The sequence below is a fragment of the Coffea arabica genome, chromosome 1c, assembly GCF_036785885.1.
Source record: "Coffea arabica cultivar ET-39 chromosome 1c, Coffea Arabica ET-39 HiFi, whole genome shotgun sequence".
NCBI classification, from domain to species: Eukaryota; Viridiplantae; Streptophyta; class Magnoliopsida; order Gentianales; family Rubiaceae; genus Coffea; species Coffea arabica.
This window is the reverse complement of record NC_092310.1, coordinates 4,878,359-4,899,934: the sequence shown is the minus strand read 5'-3', so window position 1 is coordinate 4,899,934 and position 21,576 is coordinate 4,878,359. Positions and strand designations below refer to the sequence as shown.

At 39.2% G+C, this 21,576-nt stretch overlaps 4 protein-coding genes across 4 annotated transcripts; 3 read left to right on the top strand and 1 right to left on the bottom strand.

Annotated features, from left to right (window-relative positions):
- The first annotated feature begins 204 nt into the window (after nucleotides 1-204).
- Nucleotides 205-1,061, top strand: LOC113736891 (uncharacterized). The gene has a single exon (XM_027264092.2). It carries the CDS (start codon nucleotides 205-207, stop codon nucleotides 1,033-1,035), a length of 831 nt encoding a protein of 276 aa, XP_027119893.1. The 3' UTR covers nucleotides 1,036-1,061.
- Nucleotides 1,062-4,925: 3,864 nt separating this feature from the next.
- On the top strand, nucleotides 4,926-10,280 carry LOC140038498 (uncharacterized). Its single transcript, XM_072083875.1, has one exon. The coding sequence runs from the start codon at nucleotides 4,926-4,928 to the stop codon at nucleotides 10,278-10,280; it is 5,355 nt and encodes a 1,784-aa protein (XP_071939976.1).
- Nucleotides 10,281-10,366: 86 nt separating this feature from the next.
- LOC140038496 (uncharacterized) lies at nucleotides 10,367-11,002 on the top strand. The gene has a single exon (XM_072083871.1). The coding sequence runs from the start codon at nucleotides 10,367-10,369 to the stop codon at nucleotides 11,000-11,002; it is 636 nt and encodes a 211-aa protein (XP_071939972.1).
- Nucleotides 11,003-13,279: 2,277 nt separating this feature from the next.
- LOC140038492 (uncharacterized) lies at nucleotides 13,280-14,746 on the bottom strand. Its single transcript, XM_072083866.1, has one exon. It carries the CDS (start codon nucleotides 14,744-14,746, stop codon nucleotides 13,280-13,282), a length of 1,467 nt encoding a protein of 488 aa, XP_071939967.1.
- Nucleotides 14,747-21,576: the final 6,830 nt, after the last annotated feature.

Here is a 21,576-nt window from a genome sequence, read left to right as displayed (position 1 = left end):
AAATCCGACATCAATGAGACAGAACTAATGAAAAATAGAAAATTTAATCAGCCATTACAACTAGACAAAGAGAGGATGAGATTCCATTTGTTTTCTTACCCACCTATATATACAGTGGACAGGAGTTCTCTTTTCTACATTTCCACAGGTTTATTAAGACTTAGCATTCAACATCCAATTGTAACATTCTGATTAAGAAAAAAGATGGCAACTCCAAAATTCTCTAGTCACGCTCGTTCCATTAGTTTGCCTTCTTCATCTCACCCTCTTCTCGTTACTGTTGAGGCACATATCCAAAGATTGAAGTCTTCAGAAGCGGCATCCTCAACTTCACAGTTATTAGCCTGCCAAAAATTGGATGGCCTCAAGAACTTGTACGAGTGCCTGGATGATGTGCTTCAGCTGCCTTTGAGCCAACAAGCTCTCTCCAATGAAGATGTCCTGGATGGATCTCTGATGCTGTTGGACATTTGTGGGGCAGTTAGAGACATCTATTCACAAATGAAGGAAACTGTCCAGGAACTTGAGTCATCTCTACGGAGAAAAAGAAATGGGGATCTGGCCAATGAAGTTAGCTCATATATGATCTCCAGAAAGCACCTGAATAAAATGATCAGCAAATGCTATCAAGATTTGAAGAAAGCAGAAAAGAACTGCAACTTGGCAGCGGTAAACAAAGAAGCTGAAAACCTCCCTTTGGTTAACCTGATCAAAGAAGTCCAAGAAGTTAGTCTATCTGTCTTGAAGTCCACATTATCTTTGGTTTCTCCATTAAAAGCCGAAAAAGGTTGGTCTTTGGTCTCAAAATTATTACAGCACAGGACACCATCATCTGAAGGGCATTCCAATATTGCTGCAATGGAGCAAATCGAAATCGAGTTGCATCTGATAAACAAGAAAAAGTCAAACAAAGACGCTGTAAAAGGACTCGAGGCCTTGGACTCGAGCATTCAAGAATTAGCAGAGATCCTTGAAATTGTCTTCAGGCTATTGCTAAAAACTAGAGTTTCGCTTCTTAACATTCTCAACCACTAGTTTAGGCCACAAACAGCTTGCATGGTTCCAACATTGGGGTTACAGCGCAGTTCAATTTTGTGTACATGCATGTACAATATTGTATGTACATAGACACATCAGAAGTGAATACATTAGTCAAAGAGTTTATCTACATTGAATTCTAATCTTGCTTCCTTTGCTCTTTTAAGTTGATGATGACAAGTTATGATTCTAGAAATATTCAGGGACAATCCAAAACGACTGGTGGAATGAACATTTCGACTTTCCTCGAAGAATTGCATTCTTTCAAAACTAATTATATTGTAAATTAAATAATTTAATAAAACAATTAAGATGCTCAAAATAACTAAATCTATCTTTTTAAAAGGAAAGATGGTAAAATCTCATTCGTAGATTTGTAGTGCTATGCATCCGGTTGATTTCTAGTTTATATAATTTTGTTGCAACTCAATTCCTGTGCTATGTATTCGAATGAAATTTATTTGTAAAACAAAACATCAAGGTCTTAAGAATTCCGTAAACAATTAACAAACTAAAAATAATTTTAAATTAACATCAACGTGGTGCCTTCTCTTTTTTCTTTTTTCCTTTCTTTTACTTTCTTCACAGCTTGGAATTTGAACTTAGATGTTCTGCACTTCAATTTAATTTATCACTCAATGTTAGAGGTGATGAACAAGAATGATGAATCATGGACACGTCACCTAAAAGAGAAAAGAATATTTGCAGATAAAATTTTGATTGTTAAAGAAATAATGTGAAGTTTAATTATCTATAATGGCTGATTCCAATTGGTCTCTTTACGTCACTACCATGAACATAAATTTGAATTAATCGATAATTAATGATTTTATCTGTGTCACAAGACACAGGTATGACTACTAGAAAAATCCGACAAGCGGATCAAGATTCCCCTTGTTCCCCAGCGTGAGCATAACCCGCAAAATTCTGATTTCTTAATTAAACATCATGTGATGCTTAGATCAACGTTGGTATCAAAACAAATTTTTCAAATCGTGGCTGAAACAATATTTCAATCCGCAAATTTAGATCTTGGCATCTATGGAGATAAAATACAGAAGCTACACAAGGGGGGAATGCCATGACAGTAGTAGTTGAAGTAAAGGTGTAAGCATGCTAGGTGCAATGCCCGGAAAAAATATCGCTTCCGTTCCATTTTATATGTCATGGTTAACTTTGCACACAATTTAAGAAAAATGAAATTTGACCAAAACATATCAACCAATAAAGCAAAAATTTCCATTATTACCCTTCAATTAATATTAAATATTTTATTAGTTGAGTTTGGAATTTTAACAAAGCCACAAATAACAAGATACAAAGATGATTTCTAACACTATTTGTCGGGAGAACATGAATTTTAAATGTTTTTTCCTTAGAAATTGTAGAAGGTGTTAAGAAAAATGAAATTTGACCAAAACATATCAACCAATAAAGCAAAATTTTCCATTATTACCCTTCAATTAATAGTAAATATTTTATTAGTTGAGTTTGAAATTTTAACGAAGCCACAACTACCAAGATGCAAAGATGATTTCTAACACTATTTGTTGGGAGAACATGAATTTTAAATGTTTTTTCCTTAGAAATTGTATAAGGTGTAGAATAGAAAAGTTGGACATTAATTATTTCTATTTTTATATCAAAAAAATTTTTAGAAAAAATCAAATTAGAAATCAAGACATATAAAATGGGACAAAGGGAGTATTATTATTCATGTAATTAAAGATTGAGTAAGGTTTATATTGACAGTCAAGGTTTGTCTTTTTTAAGGTTTGTCTTTTTTAAGGATTTGGAACGTGCATAAATAAAATAAAAGCTTTGTGGGCTAAGTTTAATTTTTGAGTTTTAGTTATGGTCTTACATCTGTAGACAAAGAAAATTTATTTAATTTATTTTAGTCAAGATTTATTTAAACTAAATCGATCTTGATTAAATTAAATTAAATTATAGAAATCCATCATGTTTTGGACTGGCAAATCAGGCCAATATTATATGGGCCATTAAATCAAATTAAATCCATAATGTCCGTTTAAGTTGGAATGAATTAATTGATTCATTAATTCACAATGGACTATTTGGATTGGCCCAATATTTAAGCCCAAGTTAAATGGATTTCTTGGGTAACAAGTTATCCAAAATGCAGGAAGATTCTGAGGGTTTTCTTGAAGACCTAGCCTACATATTTTGGCTATAAATAAAGGTCTTCGCTCAAGGCAAAGACAAGAAGAAAAATTCCTAACATTCGGAGAAACTCTGTCAAATTCCTTCAAGAGCTTTCTTCCTCAAATCCAAGTTCAAGTCAAGTCAAACAAATCCTCCTGCTGTCGGTGTTGAAGACTCGAAGTTCCAAGTGTTTGACGCCATCATCAAATCAATCGTTTTCTACGCCGAAATTGTAGGAAACACCCTTTCGATTGGAGAACAAGTCTTTTCGGCCCTTCAATTGAAGTTATTCGAAGAAAAGAATCAGGGGATTAATTTCTTTGATTCAAGAATTTTCAGAGATTGTAACCCGCTTATTATTTGATTTAATCAATTTGATATTTGTGCAAGTTTTCTTGTCTTTTATTTCAGGCAACAAAATTTGTGCTTACAAATTTCTGGCACGCCCGGTGGGACCATCTCTGCCTCTCATCTATTTTCTTCCAACAACTTACCAGTCTCAAAATTCAATGGAGTTCAAGAAGGTGAACTTTTCTCTCGAAGGTTTAGTTGCTGATGACTCAACCACTCAAGAGACGCAGTATACTGCACCTCTGACAAGGAGTAAGGCCAAGAAGTTAGCAGAGAAGGCCAAGACGAACGTTGTGACTGAAGAAGCAAACCTCAAGATGCTTCCCAATAAGAAAGGAGCCCATGATGAATCTATTGATAGCCCAAGTGATTCGGTTGCCTCTGTGGTGATGCCCGTCATGATGACTAACACCACTACTGTGGAAGATCAGATCTCGAATCTAGTCAAAATTGTCGAAGGGCTAGTAGTGCATGCTCAAAGTCAAGATGCTAAAATAGTCAAACTAATGGCTATGGTGAAAAATATAGGTGAAAGTAGCCTTAGTATGTCCAAACAGAAATCCAAAGTGTCAGATGAAGGTGACTCATCATCAAGGGAGAAGGAGAAAGAGGATGCGAAGTCACAAGCCACGAAGGAATTTTCAATCTCCCCTGATGGCACTATTCATGTTGATAATCTGAAGGAGTTTATCGAGGGCACAATCAAGGACAAGATTGGTGGAGGTACCAAGTCATATAATGGTTACACCAAACCTTACACCGCTAGAGTGGAAAGTTTGAAAATGCCTGCGGGGTATCAACCTCCAAAATTTCAACAATTTGATGGCAAGGACAACCCTAAGCAACATATAGCACACTTCGTGGAAACTTGTAACAATGCGGGCACTGATGGTGACTTACTCGTTAAGCAGTTTGTTCGCTCGCTGAAGGGTAATGCCTTTGATTGGTACACGGATCTGGAGTCTGGAACCATTGACAGTTGGGAGCAGCTAGAGCATGAATTCCTTAGTCGCTTCTATAGCACAAAGAGAACTGTCAGCATGACTGAACTCTCTAATACACGTCAATGGAAGAGTGAACCTGTCATTGATTTTATCGACCGTTGGAGGAATCTAAGCTTAAATTGCAAAGATCGTATTTCTGAATCTTCTGCGATCGAGATGTGCATTCAAGGTATGCACTGGGGACTTAGATACATCTTACAAGGTGTACAACCAGAAACATTTGATGAATTGTCCACAAAAGCCCATAAGTTGGAGATTAATCTTGATGGATAAGAACCGCCAGTTCCTGACCCTCACAAGGCCAAAGAGAGACAAGAAGCGAGGAAAGGGGGCAAGCCACCATTTAAAAATGAAAAGAAGGAGGCTATGGCTACGAGTGTAATGCCCTTTAAGGTTGTTCCCAAAACTGCCAGGAGAGAAGACAACAAGATCAATGCACATCAAGAACAAGAAAAGAGGAAACCAACTCTCAAGGAGATGCAGGATAAGGAATACCCTTTTCTTGATTCTGATGTCTCTGGTATGTTTGATGATCTGTTAAGTATAAACTTGATCACGCTTCCTGAGATGAAGCGACCCGATGAGGCTAGGAATACTGACGATCCAAATTACTGTAAGTATCACCGATTGGTCGGGCATCCCATTCAAAAATGCTTTGTCTTCAAAGACAAAGTAATGGAGTTGGCAAGACAAGGAAAAATTCTCCTTGAAGAAGACAAGGCGAGTGTGAATCAAACGTCCATTGGTACCCTGCAGTCCATGGAGGATAAAAGGGTCATGGTGCCTGTATTGCCAATAATTCAATTTGGATCACTTGATCCTATAGAAATCAAACAAGAAGGTACTCATTCAACTCTTCAGGAACATGTATATGAAGATGAAAAGGCGCTACAGCCTGATGTGGATGATGAAGGGTGGACTCTAGTCATGCGAAGAAGGAGGCGAAAGTCTTATCCATCCAGTAAGGCGAGCAAGGTCTTAACAAGAAGTATGGTGACCTGGAAGAAAAAAGAGAAGGACGTGAAGAAAACTAATGACTGTCGTAATCTTCAAGGAGGTCGAATCTTCAAGCAAAAGTCGCGAACTCCTATCACTTTAAAAGAATTTTTGCCAAAAGAATTCTTTGATGTTGATGTGGTCGCAAGTCACAGAACGCGAGTAGATTATATCGAGGAACAAAAAGATAATGCTCGCGAATCTCTCTGTGAGATGGCCCGTGCGTCCATTGGCAATGAAGAAGGTCGTGTGCCTACCAGCAATGAAGAGGTGAATATCACAAGTATCACTTTTACTAGTGAAGACTTGTTGCTTGGGTCAACACCGCATAACCGTCCTTTGTTTGTGACTGGTTATGCAAAGGAGCAAAAAGTGAATAGAATGTTGATAGATGGAGGTTCAGCAGTCAATATTCTCCCTTTAAAAACTCTGAAGGAGCTTGGTATCCCGGTTGATGAACTCTCCAATAGCCGACTGATGATTCAAGGCTTCAATCAAGGAGGGCAAAGAGCTCTTGGATCACTAAATTTGGAGATAGTCATTGATGACATGACGTCCAGAGCACTGTTGTATGTGATAGATGCTAAAACAACATACAATGTATTGTTGGGGAGGCCCTGGATTCATGAAAATGGAGTTGTACCTTCAACTCTTCATCAATGCTTCAAGTACTGTCAAAACGGGATGGCAAGAAGTGTGAAAGCTGATGATAATCCTTTCACTGAGGCGGAAGCATATATCGCAGATGCCAAATTTTACATCAAAAGGCACATTGCGAAGGATAAAACTGAACAATCTCTATTTGGGGATAAAATCCAGAACCCCGAATCTCCAAATGCAAAAGGGGAGAAAGTGATGACTTCGAAATCAAAAGAGAAAGTTCATGAAGAAACTGATGTTTCATTGCCAAACAATGAATCAGTTGTCTTTCGCTGCCCTCCCAAATCAAGAGTGGAACATGGACAGTCACCTGCAATTCAGCATGAAACTCTAAAAGATTTGACTCTTCCGATAGCTCATCTTGATACAAGAAGGGCGTCATCTTCTCAACTTAAAAGGTCTAACTTTTTAAGCAAAGAATCTGAAGTTGAACAAGACACCATACCGAAGTCAAGAACTAAAGAAGGTTTTGATCCTATCGCTTATAAGCTTCTCGCTAAGGCTGGATACGATCTCAAAGAATCTGCGGTGTTAAATGTTTCATCCCGTCAATCTACCAGTGACATGATTCATGGGTTGAATCCTACCCAAAAGATGTTGAAGGAAAAGGGATACGCCGTTGAAAATCCCAAATTTGGCCTTGGCTACTCCTCTCCTACACCAATCCGCATCAAGATCAATAGAGTTAGTAGCCAATATATTGCTGTAGAGGATGAGTCTTCTCAAATAGTTGATAAACCTCAAGCTTTTCATGAAAAGGAGAATAACATTCCACGGGTATCAGTCTTTAAGAGATTGGGACCACAAAAAAGACAAAAATCTCAAAACTCTCATAAGAGTAAAGGAAAAATGGCAAAGTCATTGCAAAATCTTGAAGAACCTTCTGATTGTTCTCATAAATTTGGTAGCATCATTCCTTCGAGAATGAGAAGATGCACAGACCTTGTAATAAAGTGTGGGACTGCATTGAGGGTCAGGGAGCATACCGTGGTGTACACAAGACCAAAAGAGGATGATGAAGAGAGTGTTGCTTCATGCAATCATATAACCATAATTGACGGTGACTCGCCTGAAGAAGATGATGATGCTGAAGACGCTCCACCTGAATTGGAGGAAGGTGTTAAGGCTACGGTGGATGATCTAAAGGAGATCAATCTTGGTACTTCAGAGGACCCGCGTCCAATATACATAAGTGTTTCATTGAGTCCTGACGAAGAGAAGGCATATATTGAACTCTTGCAGGAATATCAAGATGTTTTTGTATGGACTTATAAAGAAATGCCGGGTTTAGATCCAAAAGTGGCCGTCCACCATTTGGCTGTTAAAAAGGGAGTTCGACCTGTGAAACAAGCACAACGGCGATTTAGACCTGATTTGATTCCGTTGATCGAAATGGAAGTCAATAAACTCATTGAAGCCGGGTTTATTCGTGAAGTTAAATATCCCACATGGATTTCGAGTATCGTGCATGTGCGAAAGAAAAATGGACAAATCCGCATCTGCGTCGATTTCAGGGATGTTAACAATGCTTGTCCCAAAGATGACTTTCCTTTACCAATCACTGAGCTCATGATTGATGCAACTACAGGGCATGAAGTGCTATCATTTATGGATGGCTCCTCTGGATATAATCAAATTCGATTGGCACCTGAGGATGAGGAGCTCACTGCATTTCGTACTCCTAAGGGTATTTATTGTTATAAAGTGATGCCCTTTGGTCTCAAAAATGCTGGAGCCACATATCAAAGAGCAATGCAAAATATCTTTGATGACATGCTTCATAAAAACATCGAGTGTTATGTGGATGATTTAGTTGTTAAATCAAAGAAAAGAAGTAGTCACTTGCAGGACTTGAGACAAGTATTTGATCGGTTGAGAAGGTATCAACTTAAAATGAACCCTCTCAAGTGTGCATTTGGAGTCACGTCGGGAAAATTTCTTGGTTTTGTGGTTCGCCATCGAGGTATTGAAATTGATCAAGCCAAAATTGATGCTATATTGAGGATGCCTGAACCTCGTAACATTCATGAATTGAAAAGTCTTCAAGGGCGATTAGCTTATCTGAGGAGATTTATCTCAAATTTAGCAGGAAGGTGTCAACCATTTAGCCGCTTGATGAAGAAAGATGTGCCATTTCAATGGGATGAGGCATGTAGTAATGCATTCAATAGCATTAAGTCTTATCTTATGAAAGCACCTGTGTTGGCTGCACCTATTCATGGAAAGCCATTACTCCTTTATATTGTTGCCCAAGAACGGTCAGTGGGGGCATTGCTCGCTCAAGAAAATAATGAAGGAAATGAGGTTGCCCTTTATTATTTAAGCAGAATGATGACCCCCAACGAACTGAATTACTCGCCAATTGAAAAGTTGTGTTTAGCCCTTATTTTTGCAATACAGAAGTTAAAGCACTACTTTCAAGCGCATAGTGTGAGGCTCATTTCTAAGGCGAATCCCATAAAATATGTGATGAGCAGGCCAGTGCTGTCCGACCGTCTAGCTAGATGGTATCTTCAACTACAACAGTTTGAGATTATTTATGTGCCTCAGAAAGCTGTGAAAGGACAAGTTCTGGCAGATTTTCTTGCTGATCACCCTATACCTGCTGAATGGGAACTAAGTGATGACCTGCCGGATGAGCATGTACTCCTTATTGAGATTCGTCCACCATGGAAGATGTATTTTGATGGTGCGGCTCATCGTCATGGAGCTGGAGCAGGGATTGTATTCATAACTCCTGATGGAGGGATATTGCTATACTCCTTTATTCTAAATCAACACTGTTCAAACAATGTCGCTGAGTACCAAGCGCTCATACTCGGACTTGAAATAGCTGTTGACATGGAACAGTTGGACATTCAAATCTATGGTGATTCTCTATTGGTGGTCAACCAACTCTTGGGGAGTTATGAAGTCAAAAAGTCCGAGTTAATTCCATTTCACAAATATGCAACGCGACTTATGAAGCGGCTTGGAGGTGCAAGTATTAAACATGTTCCTAGAAGGGAAAATAAGCAAGCTGATGCATTAGCTGTGCTAGCCTCTTCACTTGCAATGCCGGATCATGAGATACAAGTTCGTGTATGCCAAAAGTGGGTAGTCCCATCATTAATTGATGATGAATGTATTGAAGGAAACGACGCTCATGTGGTTTCAACCTATGAAATTGACAAAGAAGATTGGAGACAACCCCTCGTTGATTATCTCAAGTATCAAAAATTACCTGAGGAGCAACGTAGAAGAACTGACATCCGTCGCCGTGCCCCTCGTTTTATCTTATACAAGGACACACTGTACCGAAGATCATTTGAAGGTGTACTGTTGCGCTGTCTGGGCGAAGACGAGGCATATCGAGCGATGCACGAGGCACATTCTGGAATATGTGAAGCTCGCCAGTCCGGTCCCAAGTTGCATTTTCGGATTAAAAAGATGGGCTACTATTGGCCTACTATGGTCAAAGATTGCATAGAATATGCTCAAAGATGTCAAGCTTGCCAGTTTCATGCAAATTACATTCATCAACCACCTGAGCCGTTACACCCGACTGTTGCTTCTTGGCCTTTTGATGCGTGGGGCCTTGATGTTGTGGGGCCATTACCAAAGTCGTCCGGTCAACACTTATATATATTGGCTGCGACCGACTACTTTTCTAAGTGGGCTGAAGCCATACCGCTCAAGCAAGTTAGAAAGGAAGATGTGGTGAATTTTATTCGTGTGAATATTATTTACCGTTATGGAGTTCCCCGATACATTATAACTGATAACGGGAAATCCTTCTCCAATAGCTTGATGGATAAGTTGTGTGAGAAGTTTCATCTCAAACAACGCAAGTCATCCATGTATAATGCCCCCGCCAATGGTCTCGCCGAGGCATTCAACAAAACTTTGTGCAACTTGTTGAAGAAAGTGGTGGCCAAATCAAAGAAAGATTGGCACGAAAAGATAGGCGAATCTCTTTGGGCTTACCGCACCACATATCGAACTCCAATGCAAGCCATACCGACTACTTTTCTAAGTGGGCTGAAGCCATACCGCTCAAGCAAGTTAGAAAGGAAGATGTGGTGAATTTTATTCGTGTGAATATTATTTACCGTTATGGAGTTCCCCGATACATTATAACTGATAACGGGAAATCCTTCTCCAATAGCTTGATGGATAAGTTGTGTGAGAAGTTTCATCTCAAACAACGCAAGTCATCCATGTATAATGCCCCCGCCAATGGTCTCGCCGAGGCATTCAACAAAACTTTGTGCAACTTGTTGAAGAAAGTGGTGGCCAAATCAAAGAAAGATTGGCACGAAAAGATAGGCGAATCTCTTTGGGCTTACCGCACCACATATCGAACTCCAACGCAAGCCACACCATATGCCTTAGTCTATGGTGTAGAAGCTGTTCTGTCCCTTGAGCAACAAATTCCTTCTTTGAGAATTGCTATCCAAGAAGGGCTCACGGAGGAAGAAAATGTTCGTCTGCGCCTTGAAGAATTGGAAGCTTTGGATGAAAAGAGATTGGAGGCACAACAAAATCTGGAGTGCTATCAAGCCCGTCTCTCTAGAGCTTTTAATAAGAAAGTTCGACGTCGCTCCTTTCAAGTCGGGGACATGGTACTTGCCGTTCGAAGGCCAATAGTTATGACTCATCGCACTAAAGACAAATTCGTCTCTAAATGGGATGGGCCGTACATTGTTCGAGAAGTCTACACGAATGGTGCGTACAAATTGGTGGACAAAGATGGCGTGAAAGTTGGTCCTATAAATGGAAAATTCGTGAAGCTATACATGCCATAAAAAAAAAATGAAGCACTCCATGACGCATGAGTCTAAACTGCATGTTGCTCCAGACCCGCATGAGCTAAAACTGTGGATAACAACCACCAATAGTGTAGCACGTGGTTAAATTGCTGAAACACTCCACCAAATCTAAGGTGGTAAACAAAAGGATACTCCTGACCCGCAAGAGTTTAAACTGTGAACGGTAGGAACTACGTGTGACTTGATTCCCTTTTGGGATACGTAGGCAGCTTAGAGGACAATTTCTAAGTTCAGTTACAACCTTATAAAACTAAAGTCTTTGTCCGGATGATTCTTTTGATAAAAAAAAAGAACATTCATCTTTAAGACAATTCGAATTATTTTGTGACATATACTTGAAAGTGTATTATTCAGATTACCAAATTATTTGGATAATTATCTTTTCAAGTGTGATCAAAATTATGCAAAAATAGAATTGTTCGTACTACGGTTGATAGCCTAAAATGGTGGCTATTGAAAAAGCAAGTAAAAACGAGGACGTCTGCAAGAATGTGATAAAAAAAAGTTTCATTATGAAGTGCTTGTACTCATAGCTGCACGCTTTGAGTAATTAACAAGAGATGAAATTTGAAACAAAATAAAAGATGGCAACTATTCCTAGAATTCAAATGACGACAGCTCCTTTCGGTTGTTTTCAAGTAATGCTTGCATCTTGTCCAAAGTTTGACTCTCCTCAACAAGTAGGGGCGGGGAATTCTCAATCTTTCGAACTTCGTTTTGTAAGTCGACCATCACGCCTTGCACTCGGGTAAGATCATCTTGTTCTTCTCTTAACAGTGAAAGCGTCTCCTTCCTGTGAGTATCCAAGAACTCAAGTCGCTTCCTCAACTCTACTTCCTCGCGATCGATCTCCTTAAGCTTCAACATGTGTGTTGAGATCTTCTCCGCCTGTTGTTTCTCCTTACTCTGAGCGTCTCTAAGATGTTGGGTGGCCGTAGAAAGCAACTCATCATATGATTCAGTTGGAATTTTATTTGAGAGAGAAGATTTCACTGCAACGTAACGAGCTGTATTTGCAAAGAAAGCCTTTAAAAGGCCTTGCAAATTTGAGATATCCGTAGCATTGAAGCTTTGCATTTCCTCCATGATCTCATTGGCTTTCATTTCAAGAGCTGGCATGCGCTCCAAGGCTGTTTGAGATATCATCACCCTCAAGTTATTCCACAACATTTGGATGTAGTCTCGACGGCATGTTGAGATCACATTTTGAGGGCAAAATTCAGATACTCGAGGTGCCCTTGGCCAAGATGGTGGATCAAAAACTTTGAGTTTCCTTTTGGACGGTGGAGTCATATGCTCCGCCTTCTGTGCCATGATTTGCTGAGTCACATTTTCATCATCTACTGCCTTTTTGGAATTCTCACTAGCACCCTTTTGTTGGGTAGAACCGACCACTTGTTTGGCCAAAAGTTCAAATGCAGTAGGTCCCTCAACTGATACTTGGCTTGGTTCTCCATCATCAATGAAAATCAAGTCTTGATCATCCAACTGTAGGGAAAAACGTTGTGAGACAAAGCATGAATATGAAATTAACAAGCAAATTTCAAATGCTAGATTAAAGAAGGCAAGGAGGGTCCTTACAATATTGGCACGGCTTATACCGGGCACGGATATATCTGGAATGTCTTTAAAAAGTTCTTTAGGATCTAAACCAATGTCATCCAAGGGGAGAGTCATTACCTTGGACTTCTTGCGCTTCCAATGTTGGTCCGTACTGGTGGATTGCTCATCCTCCTCATTAAAAGGTTCGCTCCTCTTCTTCTCATGTGAATTGCAAGAATCGTGATCAACAGTTTCCACAATGTTTGAAGAAAGATGAAATGAAGTACCCTTCGAAAATCCTTCATTAGGAGTAAGGTCTTCAGGGGAAATAGTCTTGTTGTTTGAACTCGTCAAAATCTCCTTCTCGCTTCTCATAGTCTTTTGCTTCATCTCAAGACTATTGCCAATTTTGGAAGCATTGTTCAGATTTGCAAGTTCCTTCCCTTTTGACTTCTTCTGCTCCCCATTTGATTGGACACTCTTAATCAAAGCATCACGCCCTTTGAGGAGATGATCATCATGCACCATAGCCCACCATGTCCGAAAGCCCGAAGATGCGTGTTTGCTAGCATTCAAAGGATAGCTAGGAAAAAGTACCCTTGACTCTGTTTTACTGCGAATGGCAGTGCGCCAGAGTATTCGACTCAAGTCATAATTTGTGGAACGAACATCTGCCCCGAGTTCCTGGGGAGGAACTTGATAAAATCCGAATTACCGCGCGAATCTGTATGGACTGTATGGCTCAACAAGGAAATCCCCTTCAGCATGCGAAACTAAGTAATTTGAACAGGCGCTTACAAAATAACTTAGTTCGAGATTCGCTAATTTGCCATTGTCAATAAAAAGTTCATTGCGGTTCTTCACAAGAGAAGTGTTTCCCCAAGTTGCTTTATCTCCCTGATGAATGAGGTCGCGAGCACTACTTTCATCAAAATATCGTGCACCACCCTCTCCAGAAAAGTTGGTCATTGTGGGTCCAGGCATGGTATTGGGAGTCGAATAATGGGTGGAGAAATAACTCGCTAACCAAGCATATACATAGTGCACCGGAAAAGCCGCGCGTGCACACCCTGGGGTAGTTGAGTTTGAAATTTTATCAAGCCCACGGTATATGTTTAGCAGGACAGGAACAGCAAGGCAAGTCTTACGACCGGCAGCCATCATACTAGCCATTTTAAAAGTAGATGGTCTAATATAATGGAGGTCCTCATCAGATAAAGCAAAGACACAGAGCCAGCAAGATATAAATGCTGCAAGATAGGTCTCTTCCCGCAAGTGAAGTTTAACTCCGATGGTGTCAAATACGCCATTGTCTTGACTTGAAAATTTGCGTGGTTGTCCAATTTCGCCATCCGGATTTTGGGTCGCTTGAGCACGAGATGCCCTCTTTATCCTTCTCTGCTTTGGCTTTGAGTACCTGCTTTTGCCTTTAAACCAGAATTTAATCCATTGGGCAGCAGAAACTCCAGCCTTGTTGGATTCTCCATGTTGAAGATGATGTAAGGCTGCGAACAAATACTCATAACTTTGTGGAATATGCCTTAATTTCTTTTCATTTACTCCAGTCAACTCCTCCGCGCATGGAATTACCTCTTCATAGATACCCCCGATGATTGGAAGTCCTCCTAACTTGTGCAAGTCCCAAAGTGAGAGAGACAATTCCCCGACAGATGTATGCAAGGTATTGGTATCCGAACACCACACCTCGCAGAATGCCCTAAGTACATGGGGATTCCTGTCATATGTGAAAAGTGAAGCATATAAGGCGTCAAACAAATAATTTTCACGGAGCACTATTTTGCTTCTGTCGAGGATATCCTCCAACCACTCCCAGTAATTCTCGATGTAACCAAATGCACCATTGAGTCTCAAGGAAGGACCCCAGTGTGCATCTCCGTCTATGATCCGCCTGCCAAGGGTCTGAAAGGGAGTTGTCCTTGGCTCCTTACTGTGAATAAGGGATCTCAGGGAGTGGACTTTCGTGCCGTCATCCTGAGAAAGTTCAAGTGACCAGTCCTTCAATTCTGGGTACTGGTGAGAAGGCCACTTACCAGAGTAAGTTCCTTGTATGGGGGGATGCACCAATAATTTCGTTCCTTTGTCACCGGAGTCACCATCATTGTCAGCGATAAGGAGATACTTCTCGTTTGAAGATATGACTTCCTTGAATACCACCATTGTATCAAGACTAACCTGCAACAAAAGCAAGAAAAAAAAGGAAAGTTTGGTTAAAATGACATGGTCGAAAACAGTAAAAGGCTTCTTGAATTTTGGGGAGTTTTCATTGAATTAGGTAATCGTGTCTCCTTCATGTACTCCTCAAGCTATAATAGGCTTTCGTGGGAGTTTGCGGTTGCACCTTCTTCAAATTTTGGCTGCGCCATCTCCTTCATGTACTCCTCAAGCCATAATAGGCTTTCGTGGGAGTTTGCGGTTGCGCCTTCTTCAAATTTTGGCTGCGCCATCTCCTTCATGTACTCCTCAAGCCATAATAGGCTTTCGTGAGAGTTTGCGGTTGCGCCTTCTTCAAATTTTGGCTGCGCCATCTCCTTTGTACTCCTCAAGCCATAATAGGCTTTCGTGGGAGTTTACGGTCGCGCCTTCTTCAAATTTTGGCTGCGCCATCTCCTTTGTACTCCTCAAGCCATAATATGGCTCTCGTGGGAGTTTGCGGTTGCGCCTTCTTCAAATTTTGGTCGCGCCATCTCCTTCACGTACTCCTCAAGCCATAATATGGCTCTCGTGGGAGTTTGCGGTTGCGCCTTCTTCAAATTGAGAGTCCACCGTGCATGTTGTAACGAGGGATCCTTCCTTCGTGGCAAAAAAAAAAAAAAAAAAAAGTGGCATTGACAAGAAATAAAAGCCATAAGGTATGTGAATTACCTTAGCTTTTTGAACTCCAAGAGCTATGGTCCTAAAATTGTGGACACAATTGGAACGTCAATTTGCTCCAGTAAGAAGTGTCAATGTCAGCTGCAACTTGAAAAAAAAAATATCCATCAAACAAACAAAATTTTGCCTTGCTGCGGAAAAAGTGACATTCAAAAGAAAGTCGTGATGCATGGCATGTGTGGTGAGCACTTCGTGTTCGCTACTAGTTAAATCAACATGGAATTATATTAAAATAAGAGGGGACCATGAACTTGACATGGTTCGGCATGTTGTGGTTTGAAAAAAAAAGGGAAAGATGTTTTGCATGTACAACGACGTAGAAAGCTTGAGCAGTCTCGGGATTGAGACACTTATTAACCAAATAATGGCATGAAGTAACCATCTGGCAAGCGGCCTTACCTTATGGTATTGGTGAAAACAATGTGAATATGCAGCAAGGTGGGTTTTATTATGTTCAAATTGACGGGTCCAGCAAGGTTTATTGCCTAAAGAAGAAAAAAAAAAAACTTTGGACCTCCAGAAATTATGGAGACAGGTGGCTATGCCATTGTAAAGTGATTCATTGGCCTGATTCGATAAACAACTAGAATGCAAGATCATACCGTGCAAATTTCGAGGACATTCAAGGTTCGGGAAAGACTTGAATCACAATAAAAACAAGAGCTTTCATACAATCCTATGATGAGTAAGGCCTTGTCCAACAGTGATCACCAAAGGAATTTGACAAAGTCATGTAACATGCAGGTAACTTGAGAATCTCTTCTCGGAATCACGGGCATTTAACACCAAGTTGTCAGGAGGATTGAAATCGAGTTGTTACCTGCGTATGTTTGATTTGTTCCTTCTCTTCTTGGAATTCAAGGAGTTCAGCATAATGAAGGTTGAGGATTAATTTGTCTCCTTTATAAAGCTCAAACCGTGAAAAAAAAAAAAAGGAAATCCAAGTTCATTTGGAAGTTGCAAGAATCGAGCATTGTAAACATGACAAATTTTGTTCCAAAAGTTGGAAGTGTCCAGTCGTTTATTTTACCAATTGGCAACCTGCTGCAATGATACCCAATTGGATGTTTCCTATCCTTATTTCAAAACATGGCTGGTTACTTTAAACGGTTGCGTGATTTGAGAAAGTGGAGCATTACTTCTTTTTCTCCATTTCCGAAGTTGTCCAGTGGAATTCCAAAAGGTCAATGAGGCAACCATTCAGACAATGAAACTGGTTTCGGCAACTACCAAGTTCTTGCAATGACACATCTTCAATTTTAGCAACTTGGTTCGGTTTCCAAAAGAAGATATGCTTAATAGGAGGTTCATGCACGTGACTAGCAATTGTAATACTAGACTTCCTACTGATACTTCATTCAGGACTTGGCAATATCAGATTTGTTGACAGCGGAAAAGTGGTAACAAAGGGAGACAAGATCTGGTCGTTTCCACAAAAAAAAAAAAAAAAAAAAAAAAATCCCCCATCAAAGAGAAAGAAAAAAAAAAGGAAAAAAAAGAGCCCAGTAAGGATTCTCATTATCCAAGGAAAAGAAATGGACAGCGAAAAGATTATTAAATGGGAGGTCTTATGATTGGGAAGTTTCTACGAGTGAATTGGTGGCCATGCTTGATTATTAAATGTGCAGGTGGTGTAATGGTCATAAAAGGTTCCTAGCGCAGGTTCAAGACTAATTGTGAGCAACAAATTCATTGTGATGGTATAGGGAATGTTCCTATGCATTGCACCTCGCCATAGACTTCATATGACACATGGACCGTGGGGACTCTTGATCATAAATATGATCTTGTATTGCATGTATTCATCCCAGCTCAAATTGGCAAATGAATTGGCTTTCTTTTATATACAAAAAAAAAAAAAAATCAATTACTTCAAGTCTCAATTACAAACCTTGACAAGCAAGCTTCAATTGAGCCTTGAAGTGGGGGCATTTGTAGACAAAGAAAATGTATTTAATTTATTTTAGTCAAGATTTATTTAAACTAAATCGATCTTGATTAAATTAAATTAAATTATAGAAGCCCATCATGTTTTGGACTGGCAAATCGGGCCAATATTATATAGGCCATTAAATCAAATTAAATCCATAATGTCCGTTTAAGTTGGAATGAATTAATTGATTCATTAATTCACAATGGACTATTTGGATTGGCCCAATATTTAAGCCCAAGTTAAATGGATTTCTTGGGTAACAAGTTATCCAAAATGCAGGAAGATTCTGAGGGTTTTCTTGAAGACCTAGCCTACATATTTTGGCTATAAATAAAGGTCTTCGCTCAAGGCAAAGACAAGAAGAAAAATTCCTAACATTCGGAGAAACTCTGTCAAATTCCTTCAAGAGCTTTCTTCCTCAAATCCAAGTTCAAGTCAAGTCAAACAAATCCTCCTGCTGTCGGTGTTGAAGACTCGAAGTTCCAAGTGTTTGACGCCATCATCAAATCAATCGTTTTCTACGCCGAAATTGTAGGAAACACCCTTTCGATTGGAGAACAAGTCTTTTCGGCCCTTCAATTGAAGTTATTCGAAGAAAAGAATCAGGGGATTAATTTCTTTGATTCAAGAATTTTCAGAGATTGTAACCCGCTTATTATTTGATTTAATCAATTTGATATTTGTGCAAGTTTTCTTGTCTTTTATTTCAGGCAACAAAATTTGTGCTTACAACATCTTGAGAGAAAGGAGAAAAACCTATTGTCTCTTCGTTTAAAAAAAAAAAAAGAAAAGAAAAAAAGGGCTACTAAGCTAGAGGGCTTCAAACGGATTTAATGGAGGAAGAAGCATAGGAATTCAAGAAGGCACAGAAACAATTCAGTCTTGCAATATTAATCGATTAGTTGCTAAGAAACATAGATGGATGAAGATTTGTTTGCAGGGATTGAAATTAAAGGGGATGGATGAAGCTATGCAATATGACTTGTGGACTGCATTGGAATGCTATAGCTTGAATTATTTGTTAAGTATTGATTTAGATGTAATCCTACTTGTACCTCTTCTAACCTGGTTACTAGGTTAATGATTTTCTTAAGGTGTACTTATCAAGTTTTTTGGTGGTAATTGGATTTACTAGTCAACCCTCAATTTCAAATGTTTTAGCTTTAAAATTCAGGACATGATAGAATGGTATTAGAGTTTAGGTTGAGATTTTGCAATGTATCCTGGACTCAATGTTTGGGATGCCAAACTTGTGGGGTTTGTGTTTAGTCATCAATCAATCTTCAAAAATGTTACAAATAGGCATTGAATTTCAGATTCTTGGCTTTAAATTTTGGAATTTTCTAATCTTTAATACTTATACTGCTACATTCTATTTAATCTATCATCTATAAATACACATTAATAATTACTATATTCTCTTGTATTTATACACTTTTCTTATTTAATTCCCTTGCATTTATATATTTTTTCTAATTAATTTTATATTTTTAAAAAATCTAACACCTGAAACACATCTTAACGGGGTCGTTAAATTGTTTATATAATTGGGGTATCTTAGTATTTAATTGAAGTTTGTACTTCTTGGTTTAAAGATACTTACAACTGAGGTGAAAACGTTCTGGTTTGGGTGTAAATGTACTAGAGTTTGAATTTCAAATTTGTGGTACATGATTTCTCAAATAATTTAGGTCAAATCCATAGGGATGTTAAATGTAATAGATGTTGAATTCAAAGCCAAGCTCAATTATTGACTTTGAAATAGCCAAAATTGTTGAATTATTTGACACAATTACAATCCCACATCGGTGGGTTTATGAATTGGAGAAGGTTTTGAGAGCTATAAATAAGCTCTCTACCTTCTCAATTAAGACACACCAAGCAAGAGCCTCATAACTTGCTTCCTTCTCTCTCTTTGTAATATTTCCTCTAGTAAAATATTAAGTTGTCAGTAGTGTCCGAAACGTAGGCAAATTAGTCAAACCTCGTTAAATTCTGGTATTCTATTTGATTGTCTATTTAGTAGCTATATTTGTAGTGAGTTATTGTGCAATTAATTGCATATATAGATGATTCTATCTAGGAAATTGGTACTTAAGCAGACCAGTGAGCCTGACCAAATATTTCCTGGGAATTACCATTTTGTAATTTTAGGTACAATAATTTATTCGTTATACCTTAATTTGGTAGAGCTTCCGCAACAATTGGTATCAGAGCTCAAGATTTCTTAGTATGCTTTGTGGTTGCAGCATAGTCTGATCTTTCACATCAGAAAAGATTTCTTGGGCTATTGTTTTTCTACATTTAGGAGCTACTAAATATAATTTGTAGAGATGGCCGAAAGTAGATCTTCATCTACAATGCAAGCATCGACAAGTTCGTCATCGTCTATTATGGCAAGAAATGCTACGATGAATGCAAAATTAAATGTGGAGACATTTGATGGTACCGGTCATTTTGGTATGTGGCAAAGTGAGATTCTAGGCGCGCTCTTTAATCAAGGTTTAGACATTGCCATCGAAGAAGAGAAACTAGAAGAGATTGAAAAGAAGGAATGGAGGATGCTAAATCGTTTAACGTGTGGTATAATTTGATCATGTCTTTCAAGGGAACAGAAATATGTGTTTTCAAAAGAAACCTCTGCAAATAAATTGTGGACTGGATTGGAGGAGAAGTTCTTGAAGAAAAATTGTCAGGACAGGCTCAATATGAAGAAACGTTTATTTCGCTTCACTTATGTTCCTGACACAACTCTAAGTGATCACATCACTAATTTCAATCAGTTAATCACTAATCTGATGAATTTAGATGTGACATTTGAAGATGAAGATTTGGCTCTCATGTTGTTGGGATCTCTCCTGAGGAGTTTGAGCATCTCGAAACAGTTCTACTCCATGGGAAAGCTGAGGTGTCCCTCAGTGAAGTTAGCTCTGCCCTGTACAGCTACGAGCTCAGAAGAAAAGACAAGCAAAGTAGCAGAGATGGAGTAGCAGAAGCTCTGGTAACTAGAGAACACTCACAAAACCAGAGAAAGGGGATGAGAGGTAGATCCAAGTCGAGAGCTAGACTAAGCAAAGATGAATGTACTTTTTGCAGAGAGAAAGGGCACTGGAAGAAGGACTGCCCAAAATTGAAGAGTAGACCTGACAAGGAAAATGTTGTTGAGGATTCAAATGTAGCTGAGTGCATTGATCGAGACTCAGACTTTTCATTAGCTGTCATGCCTACTGGTCATTCTATTACATGGCTATTGGACTCAGGTTGTAGTCATCATATGACGTCCAATAGGGAATGATTCTTTGATTTCAAGGAACAAGAAGGTAGAGTCGTCTACACGGCAGATGAGACCACATTAGCAGCAAATAGGGTTGGTTCAATTCGGCTGAGGAATCAGGATGGATCAATTAGGATTCTAACTAATGTTTAATATGTGTCAGAATTGAAAAAGAACCTCATTTCTGTGAGAGAACTAGAATCAATGGGCTACAAGGTGTCGGCATATAATGGAGTGATAAAAATCATTTCAAGTGCATTGGTGCTAGTGAAAGGAACCCGAAAAAATAATAACTTGTATTACTATCAAGGTAATGCAGTTGTTGGAGTAGCGCAGTGGCTTTCAGTGATGATCGAGAATTGATAGTAACCAGATTATGGCATATGCGCTTAGGGCATGTCGGAGAAAAATTCTTGAATCTTCTGATGAATCAAGGACTATTGAAAGGAGCCAGTATTTGCAATTAGATTTTTGCGAGCATTGTGTCAAAGAGAAGCAGATAAGAGTAAAATTTAGCACTGTAAGGGTATTTTGGATTATGTACACGCGATGTGTGGAGACCTTCCAAAACAACTTCTCTGAGAGGCAAAAATTATTTTGTTACCTTTGTCGGTGACTTCTCTCGAAAAGTATGGGGGTATACTATGAAGGCGAAAAGTGAAGTATTGGAAATCTTCATCAAGTGGAAAAAAATGATGGAAACTCAAACAGAAAAAAAGATCAAACGCCTTCGAACAGACAACGGAGGTGAATACACTAGTGATCCGTTCATGGAGATCTGTCTGCACTTCACAGTCAGAGATACACCACAGCAGAACGGGGTGGCAGAGCGTTTGAACCGGACATTGGTGGAGAAAGTTCGGTGTATGTTGTCTAATGCTGGGTTGGGCAGATAATTTTGGGCTAAGG